The sequence below is a fragment of the Neltuma alba genome, unplaced genomic scaffold (genome assembly GCF_004799145.2).
Source record: "Neltuma alba isolate B1F8T4 unplaced genomic scaffold, ASM479914v2 tig00004358_pilon, whole genome shotgun sequence".
In the NCBI taxonomy this organism is placed as follows: Eukaryota; Viridiplantae; Streptophyta; class Magnoliopsida; order Fabales; family Fabaceae; genus Neltuma; species Neltuma alba.
Window position 1 is genome coordinate 1 of NW_021633673.1, and position 9,638 is coordinate 9,638.

The 9,638-nt window shown below is 41.3% G+C and overlaps 2 protein-coding genes and 2 long non-coding RNA genes across 4 annotated transcripts; 1 reads left to right on the plus strand and 3 right to left on the minus strand.

The window, feature by feature from the left end:
- The first annotated feature begins 93 nt into the window (after positions 1-93).
- On the plus strand, positions 94-711 carry LOC114744403 (uncharacterized). Its single transcript, XR_003740093.1, has 2 exons — positions 94-182; positions 328-711. It is a non-coding gene; the product is annotated as an uncharacterized LOC114744403 (long non-coding RNA).
- A 712-nt stretch (positions 712-1,423) lies between these two features.
- On the minus strand, positions 1,424-2,554 carry LOC114744399 (uncharacterized). The gene is made up of 3 exons (XM_028932573.1): positions 2,479-2,554; positions 2,157-2,387; positions 1,424-1,895 (listed from the first exon to the last, which is right to left on the minus strand). Exons 1-3 carry the CDS (start codon positions 2,552-2,554, stop codon positions 1,534-1,536), a joined length of 669 nt encoding a protein of 222 aa, XP_028788406.1. The 3' UTR covers positions 1,424-1,533.
- A 1,550-nt stretch (positions 2,555-4,104) lies between these two features.
- On the minus strand, positions 4,105-4,935 carry LOC114744401 (uncharacterized). Its single transcript, XR_003740092.1, has 2 exons — positions 4,679-4,935; positions 4,105-4,537 (listed from the first exon to the last, which is right to left on the minus strand). It is a non-coding gene; the product is annotated as an uncharacterized LOC114744401 (long non-coding RNA).
- A 51-nt stretch (positions 4,936-4,986) lies between these two features.
- LOC114744400 (transcription factor PCL1-like) lies at positions 4,987-7,196 on the minus strand. Its single transcript, XM_028932575.1, has 2 exons — positions 6,042-7,196; positions 4,987-5,047 (listed from the first exon to the last, which is right to left on the minus strand). Exon 1 carries the CDS (start codon positions 7,029-7,031, stop codon positions 6,078-6,080), a length of 954 nt encoding a protein of 317 aa, XP_028788408.1. The 5' UTR covers positions 7,032-7,196; the 3' UTR covers positions 4,987-5,047; positions 6,042-6,077.
- Positions 7,197-9,638: the final 2,442 nt, after the last annotated feature.

Consider the following 9,638-nt stretch of genomic DNA (forward strand, 5'->3'; position numbering starts at 1 on the left):
AAAAAGAATATCCTCATTAATAACAATTTTGCGCGTGTTCTGCAGATATCCTTTGGGCCGATAAGCTGGCTTATGGTTTCAGAAATTTCCCACTTCGGACAAGAGGAAGGGGGATTAGTCTTGCAGTTCTGACCAACTTTGCGTCAAATGCTATTGTGACCTTTGCATTCTATCCACTAAAGGTTTTTTTTTTTTTTTCATTCTTTATTTTGGTGTTATTTCGTAATTCTTATTTGCTTATCCATTTTAATCATTTCTAATATTGTCCTGGCCACTATTGGGATTTAGTTTATCCTTATCTTGTATTACCTTGTGTTAATCATGCAGGAGATTCTAGGAGCAGAGAACCTTTTTCTCTTTTTGGTGCTATTGCTTTATTATCACTCCTGTTCGTTGTATCTTCTGTTCCTGAGACAAAAGGTCTGAGCCTAGAAGATATTGAATCCAAAATCTTGAAGTGACGGCTTAAACTAGCTCCGGATGATCACAACTCATTACCACTTGGTGAGCGTCGCGTTATGTGCTGTACAGTGTAGCATGTGAAGATACCCGAATTGCTCGAAGGCATTGACTCATGGTTTAGTATTCATGATGACGCACTAATCCTTTATAGGGCTCATGACTCATCGCAGACAGTGCAAGAATCACTGTATAGATTTATTCTAATATGCAGTGATAACTAATAGATAATAATCGAGTTTTGCCAACTAATTGATGGGATTGCGGAGTGTTATTTTTTTATTAGTACACTGGGCCCATGCCAAAGTATCTAGTTTGGGTTTGGTTTAGTTTTCATATGCTGGATTATCCGTAGTGGTGAAATGCACAGATAATATTCCACACTAATTACTGTACGTAAAAAAAAAAAAAGACACATTAATGAATGATCTTTAGGAATTACTCCTCCAGTCCTAAATATAAAATCTTTGGGACCAGAAGAGTAGGATCTAAGTATTTGATACATCCTCAACAATGCCAATAAAGAATGCCGAATACATACACAAAAATGCGGAAAAGAAATCTTGTGTGAACATTCAGTTGGCTTGAAGAATTCTGCCATGGTCCTCCTCCTGACCAACTGCAATGATGCGACAAACAATTATCATGACACTACAGAAAGCATTCTATATGTGTCGAGGGATTCTATAGATAGAGCAATTAGAGAAGGGTGGATAATCAGAGGAACAACTCCAATACCTTCATAAGCGTTGGTGGATACTGGGATTTCAGATGAAGTTTGCGTGACAGGAGTTTGGGCTGTAGATTGTGAGGGTTCATCATTTCGGAGCAAAGAAGTGACGGCGTCTCTGAACTTTTCCATCACACCTTTATCTTCAGGAGCTGTTTTAGGACTCATTGCTTCAGATATCACCTCAGACAAAGCCCTGTCATCTTCTCTCTTCGGGCTCAAACTTATTCATCAAATACTCTTTCACTGAAACACCCTTATCCCATATATGGTCACTGTAGCCATTACGCGCCGAAGCTTGTGGGGTCACTGGAGCAGATGAAGCATGCTGAGGCGTTGAGGGGTCATAAGACGCTTTGGAGGCAGCCTTGGATCTGGGAGTTTTCGGAGAAGACACGGCCGAAGAAACTTTGCGAGACGTTGTAGGGGCCGATGGAGTTGCTTGCTCCGGGGTTCAACTGAAAGGCCCAGAAACTTGGAGGGGAGGAATGGGTTACTGTGTAATCAGGCGCACTCTTGCTGGGACCAGGAGTATGAGCTGTCATTCTCTTGGACTTGGAGGGACTAAGAGACATTTCTTTATCTTTCTCAACTCCGCATTTCACAGAATTTGGTAGTGCATGCTGCTTCTCAGAGATTGCATCTGCTCTTGGATGCTGTCTTGTTTTCTCCTTGTATTGTTCAGGGGCCAGCTCCGATTCATACACTGAAAGGGTTGGCAGATCCACGTTAAGAATAATTTAAGATGCCCGGAGAGATAATATTTTATTTTACAATATAAATTATATTATAAAAAAGTGAGGAGTATATTAAAAGAACAATACTTGATATTAATGCGTTTCAAAATTTTTTTTTTTTTTTAATGTTACTTGACTCCATCTTTTTCCCCAACACGGATTACTGGAATTCACATAGGAAAATAAGGAAAGAATCTCTGCAAAAATAAAGAGTGACTGAATGACATTACTGGGGGCTCCGAGGTATTCAGTATCGTCATCATCCTCATCTTCGACCGGGGAGGGAATGACGTTATCATCGTGCTTCTTCTTGCTGAGACTGTGGCGCAATTTCTTGGCCTTCTCTTTGACTTTAGTGAGAACTGATTTCTTGTGATGGTGGCTATGATCTTCGTGGGCGTCCCAGTGCTTGGACCTCTCGGACGACGAGGAGGACGGTGAGCCCTTAGAGGCTTCTCCTCCTATACATACACCACGTAGAGCGGTGGTGAGTCATGGTTGTAACTAATGTAAAAGACTAGAAGCGTGGGCACATGAAAGAATATTAATTACCTCGGAGGAGTTGTTCGACGGTGGGAGGAGGAGATTTGGAAGTATCAGCAGGAGCATATCTGTGGAGTTGCGCCATTTTTGCCGAGACGAGAAGCTCAGCTTTGGTGATGGGTGATAAAATTGACAAAATTGAAGAGATGGAGGGAGGGAGATGAAGGAAGAGGATCCGGAGTTAATGCAGTGTTGAATGATAAAGAGATCAACTCGTGGGCATGGCTAGCCATTCTGTTTCCTTCCTGCTATGCCTCACGATTACGGGTTTCATGAAATAGTAATTTGACCAGGTCGTCTCCCCTCCCCCTTCCAAATTACACTTACCTTTACTTACTATTTCTCAACAAAACATTTTTATGCTTGAGATGCCATGAAAAATAAAAAGTGGTAGTGCTGTTCAAGATGACTGCCTATTTTTCGTCTATTGTGAAACTAATCCCCAACATTTCATTCATATAACCTAATTTAATTTCTTTTATCAAATTGATCGGTAATGCGTGTTATTTATGGGCGTATACGTGATGAAGAACGGTATTTTAAGAGGACCAACATTAACTCTCTCTCTCTCTCTTTTTTTAGTTAAAAATTTTAAAATAAAGGTCGACGCAAGGATATTTTGTTAGTAAAGTGCTGTAATCAGTGAAATTGGCTGTATTTGTGATTGCAGCCTGAGGTGTGGATGTGTTTGTGTGGAACAAAATGAAGAGGAAGGTGTGAGAAGTGGACGTGGATGCAGTGCTGCATATTAGGATGTCATTATATAAAAAGAGTGTACATTTGAGATAAGCTGTTGAAATTAAAAGGGAGCAAGCAATCGCCCCACAGCGTAGCAATATGTCGGCAGCTAGGATTTGTCCAAGTGAAGATGCAAACTGACAACAAACCGGGCGCCATCCAACTACACCGGCCAGGACGCAGAGCCGCATCAGACTTGAATGCCCAATCATTGCTTCATTTCTTCTTCTTCTTTGTTTTTTGGTCCATTATACATCATTACATCTGCCGGTGATTATAGATCTGGATCCAACTCTAATGCTTGCAGATTTCACGCATGCTACCTAATTGCTAAGTTAATATTGATATTAAATATAAAACCTATTTTTTACATTTATCAATTTTTTTTAAATTACTTCCATTCATATTCTATCAATTATAATTAAATAGGAGAAGAAGGAAGAACATTAAAGAAAATAATTATAATGCTTTAAAAAAAATTATTATTTTTTATAATTAACTAACTTATCTACTTTTCTTAATCCAATTAAATTAGTTAAATAGGTTTTAGTATCACACTATGCACAATACTTATTAGTTTACTTATTTTCTTTTTCTATTTTTTCCCTCTTGTGTAGTCTATTTTAATTGCCACACGAAGAAAGATGAGAAGCCTCCTTCTTCGGTGAAAAATAATAATAAATTGCTCCCAACCAATCTAAATAATTCAAATTATACATGTATATATTTGATACATCTCATCTGATTCCTTATTTCCCACTTGCCTATTTTAAATCATCCTGTTTGCCATTAATTAATCAGCGTCCTCTAAAGATCGGTTGTTTGACTGCACATGTTGCCCCAAGACAAAGCTACCGATTGCCTATTTTCAATAAAGTATCCTTTTGGGGGCCTATCTTTTATCACGATGACTGGCTATAAGATTATATTATCATCACAATAGGCTTTCTTCATTTTTTTAACCAAACTTTTTCTAATTCTTGAAGAAAAGAAACGGATTTATGGTCCAGTCACTGTAATCAATAATTTATTTCCCAACCTAGAAGCTTCTTTCCATATTTTAACCCACAGACCTAATCCCCTGATTATAATAATACCAGCCACTTGCTGGCACCTTATCCCCAAACCCCACATCATTCTTTCAAATAGAACACTGTCATTGAGTGCTTATCTCTTTCATCCGTTCCTAAATCTCCTTTGATTTCCCTCCAACCACCCAGCTTATCTCCTCATGCTCTGCATCTTTCTGATCCTTCCCATCAACACCGCTTACGGTCTGCATCTATACCGTAGGGTGAAAGTCAACATTGTCACTTGAACTCGTCTACCCCTATATACACACCAACAGACAACGAAGCGCGCTACGAATGTCAGATTAATTTGTACCACCGAACCGAATTATCCCAAGAGCAAATGGAACGCATATTTCGAATGCAATAATAATGAGGAGCTACAAGTTAAGGTTGCTAACTTTTGCTCGGTCCTTCTCTTATTCAGTTTTGCATTGGTGCTGAAAAAGAGAGTTAACAAATTCAGGAAACACAAAACACAGTAACACTAATGAATCGGTGAACCAGTTAAGATTTAAGAATGTACTTCAGAAGCTGCAGTAATCTAGATAGACCACAAGCATCATGCCAGTTATCTCCTCCTACAATTATGAGATATGTTTGTCAAGAGAAGGTCCGCGAATTTGCTGAAGCGGTACATAATACCTCAGACTCCATTTGGCTCAGAACCTGCAATTACTTCTTTAAGAATGCGTGTAAATGAAATCCAGGCCACCAATAGAGCTGCATCCCACACTTCCTAGTGATGGCCTTTGGTTAAACTTTTGAATCTACAAAATAATAAGCATAAGATGCATCATTTTTCTGAAGCCACAAAATCAGAAGTCTGAAGGCATAATCAATTTATTAATTGGAAACACAGATAATCTTGCAAAATCAGAGAAGTGTTGGCGTAAATTCAGAAGAACATATCCGTACCTATATCTGTAACAATAAAAAAATAAATAAATATGTCACATGAAGCTCCATAAAACCATATGTTTTATACATTGGACAGCAAAAGATCCCATCGTACATCATAGAAATAGTCAATCATAAAAATGGAGTCTTGCAACTGATGACAACATCAAATTAATTCATCATTCATCACTCCAGAAAGGTCGATTAGTTGATTTAAGTAGAACGAAACGAAGCTGTGAAAAAAGACACAAAATGACCCACTAATAATTTCCTTTAAGTTCATCAGTCAATCACGCGCACTCTCATCAGATTATAATGAACAGCAATATAATATAACCTGCTTATTGCACGTCCTCCTTTATAATCATATGCCGGCTAGATGGATATAGAAATGACAAGCAGGGTATATTATACGCTCTGCTTCGATATATCACATGCAGAGTCTCTCATAGTCATCTACTAAGTTTAAGGGGAGACGGAGCTGTTGCAACCGTAGTGTACCTGAAAGGGGCCTTACTTTAGGCCATATGACCAATGACCTTTATCTCTGTGTGGTTCTCAGTTCTGAATATTTGTTGTGGAACCCAGATTTTCTACAAGCCACTTAAATTAATCACATGTAAATTATGTCCAACTAATATGTCATTTAAGGTTTGGTTGGAAAAAAATGCCATTTAAGGAAAGATAAGCTGTAACATCTTATTAGATTTGAATTGAATAACACCAATTGCATTATTGTTCCAAGTGAATTAGACAACAGTTATGAAATCCCTGATCGGTTCCCTTTATACTGTCTCATATCACAAGGTCAGGTAGACGGACAAGATTGATGAGAAATAACGAAGAAAATTCAACTATGCTCACCGTTACTGAGTTGTTGACAAATTTCTGAATGAAAGCTCATTTATCGTTAGTAGCAACGTGAGGGTCTGATACAACCGAAGCAAATTTCTTGCCAGACCAATCCCTTGGCTGCAACAGATTATATGGATGTGAGTCGAACCCATGATTGGCCACCGGCATTCCCATGTGAGCATGCGGATGACCCTGACCATGGGGCATTCCAAGAACCGGCATGGGCATCATTGGCGGTGGATATAGCATCGGAATCGGGACCGGAAGATGCCCGTTTCCATGAGAGTGCCCACTTCCACCAGAATCGTGTAGGCTTTGCGGCACCGGAGTGGAAGCGAAGAGCTGGTCCGATGATGAAGGACCCTCGTTGGATAAACCCTGCATCCTCTTCAAGTAAAGCCGATACTTCTGAAGATGGCTGGCGACATTTTCTCGGGTCAATCCTTCGACGTTCATCAATTGCATAATCGTCTTCGGCACCGCGTTCTTGATTCCCAGATGAGCCACCACATCCACAAACCGCTTGTGCAACTGCGGAGTCCACACAAGCCGAGGCCGCTTCAAGGTCCGAGCAGACGGATCATCCGTGGAATTCTCAGTCCGCAGAGCCGAATCAGCTTCTTCGGTGCAGTCGATCTTCCTGAGTTTCCGAGAATCGGACCCCGACCCATGTCGATCGCCCTCTTCATCGGCCTCCACCACGATGGGGTCCTGACACCCGTCATCATTGAGCGACTTGAAATTATTGGAGGAAAAGGCCTGAGAGCTTCCGCCGCGAAGATTGGTGAGAGTATTCCGGGAGGCACGATTAACGTCGAGGAGACTCCGGCTGGGCTCCGGCGATATGCTGAAGGCGGAGGCGAGCTCCGGCGGGATCAGAGGCTGAGAGAGGGGAGTGAGATCATCGGCAGTAGGGAGGCCCAACTCCCATTCGAGGACTCTCTCATCATCATCGGGGACAGCGCCGTCGTAATCGGTCATCTTGACCTCCTCCCCCATTAATAGAAAGAAAGTATCGAGGGCAAATCAAGATTGGCAGGCGGGGATACGGAGGGGTGAGGATGAAGTCATATGATATGGAAAAGGGGGGAAAAGATTATGGATATGGGATCGAAAGGGGAGGGAGGCGGAGGCAGAAGAAGGAGAGAAGAAATGAAACTGAGTGAAGATATTTGTTGGGGAAAGGGAAAGGGGAGGAGGAGGGGAGAGGGAGGCAATATAAATTTTGCACTTTTTTCACTTTTGATGAGAAAGGAGAAGCGGAGAAAAAAGTGAAATATCGCAATGTTAAAGGTGCCGAGGTGGAGGGCTGAGCCAGATATTTTAGATCCGCTAAATATCTATTTCATCCATCTTCCTCCCTCCTCTGTGCATATGCATTTCCTTCTTATTATTTGTTTACCAGTGGCCGAATACACAAGATTCGCGTCCCTGCCACCTGTACCCTCCAATCATCTTGTCCCGCGTCACCCGAATCAAAGGAGCCAACCCACATTCATTTCCGGCTCCGCTGGACCCTTCCCTTCTCTCTCTTCCGGTTTGGACTTTGGAGGAGCTCCCTCACCCTTGCAAGCCCGGGGTTTGGTCAATATTTGAAGCAGTTCTCGTTTATTTATTTTCATATACTACTATAAAAAAATATAGAGGGCAACAAGGGAACGACAGGAAAACTTCAACGACAAAGGCGTGCGATGCCGACTTTAGGGCTGCAAGCAAAGGAGTGCCACGCTAACCGAACCCCAAATGCGCGGGTCAGGCAGGCGATATAAGGAACTGGTTCCCCCATATGGTGATTTTTGACCCGCAAAAATCATTTTTAAAAAAAATAAATAAATTATGGGTTCCAACAGGATAAAATTCAGATCATGCTGTGATGTTACTTGCCTTTGATGTTATACTCTGTTATAGATTTAAAATACTTGTGTCTAATTGTATTATTTTTTCTTTTTCAGTGCTGAATATTCAACAACACGTAATAAAAATAATCAGTGCATCCTTTACCTAAAAAAAAAAAAAAATCTGTGCACCGCACAACACGTATAGAATAAGCAATGTTAGTAATCGTGGGTCTCCCAACTGAGGGACACCAATATATATATAATGTATTAGTAAAAGACAGCGTTATTATAAGTGATGAGCATTACAGGTAATTTTCAAATTTCACACAAATGTTTGTCAAGAGTGAAGAAATGATAGGGAGCGACGAACGAGAATGCGTGGTTATAAGAGTGAGCCCAAAATGGATCAGGAGGCCCAACCCATGATGGAGCAGAAGTCCCCAAAAGGAGTACGGAGATGGATTGGGCACAGAGGAGCCATGGTTCCCGCATTAGCAGTAGCATCCTTCTCTCCCCCAATTCCCGCCTCTCTTCCTTCATCCCCATCTCTGCAACTCTCCCGGTTCTCCCCTTCCGCACGCCCCTCACTCTCAATCACCCTTTCCTTCCAATTTCTCATCCCAGCACCAACCTCCGCAGAATTCGGCCTCTCCTCCATGTGCTGCGCCTTCCGAATCCACCGTCGTTCAGACTGCCCAGGACATTGTCTCCGCCACCGATTTGATGACGGCGTCTCCTCCGTCATCTCCGCTCTTCTCTTCGTTGCCTTCATTGGCCTCTCCATCCTCCACTCTCGGGGTAAACACTCTGTTCTCCTCTTTCCTTTCAATTCCCTCCTCCTCATTCTGGCGCGCCCTTTCCTGTGCAGGTCATCTATTTAGGAGTCACGGATTTCCTGCAGAAGAGAGAGAAAGATAAATTCGAGAAGGAAGAAGCTGCTAATACTGGCAAGCAAAAGAAGAAGAAAAAGGTCAGAGTTAGGGCTGGCCCTAAAGGATTTGGCCAGAAGATTATTGACGACGACGGCGATGATTAAGTCATATCATCGCCTATCGAAATCTTCCCATCCACTAGAATCCTAGATTCCTTGGCCTTCCCATTTTCCTCAATTGCCGGATTGCTTGTCTTCACATCTCTATCGCAAGCACATTCATTTTGTGCTTTTTGTGAATCGAAGTCCTGTATTACATCAAAATACTGCCACATTTCCATAGAGATTCTTCCCTTTTCCTTTTTTGATCAGATAACAGATTCATTTTTAACTGCGCTGTTAGTGTTCAGCGGAGGTAAGATTATAGCAGTAATCTTTTTCTTGATAAAAACAGAATATAACTTTAAAATAAAAATAAACTATAAGAAAATGAGTGTGATGTGCACAAGTTCGTCTTCGATTTGGCGTTTGAAAAACACACCACTTTTAGACAAGATTATATTAAATATTGGATATGGTACCTAAAAACTGAAACTCAAAATCAGCGGCCAGCGCAACAAACTTACTCGATCTCACCATTTGACAAGTTTTGCGAAATTGAAGTTAGCACAGTCATTGAGTTTCCGCTGCAGAAGGTTCAATTTCTTAATGGGCAACGAGATCATGGAAATAAATCCTTGGCCAGCTAAATGTTTTTGCCCGAGAGCAACATCAAAAGACCGTCCGGAAAAGGAAAACAGATTAAATGTTAGCTTTACAGAACAAATTCTGATGCCGAACACTCGTGTTTCTATTGCTTTCAGTGAACTGCTGTAACAGAGAAGAAGCAAAGCTTCC

Bases quoted from the DNA above. Each gene is read 5' to 3' on its own strand.
- LOC114744399 (XM_028932573.1), bottom strand. From the start codon at position 2,554: ATGGCGCAACTCCACAGATATGCTCCTGCTGATACTTCCAAATCTCCT. The intron at 2,388-2,478 runs GTAATTAATATT...GTGTATGTATAG, and splicing joins CGTCGAACAACTCCTCCGAG to GAGGAGAAGCCTCTAAGGGC. The intron at 1,896-2,156 runs GTAATGTCATTC...CAACCCTTTCAG, and splicing joins TGAATACCTCGGAGCCCCCA to TGTATGAATCGGAGCTGGCC.
- LOC114744400 (XM_028932575.1), bottom strand. From the start codon at position 7,031: ATGGGGGAGGAGGTCAAGATGACCGATTACGACGGCGCTGTCCCCGAT.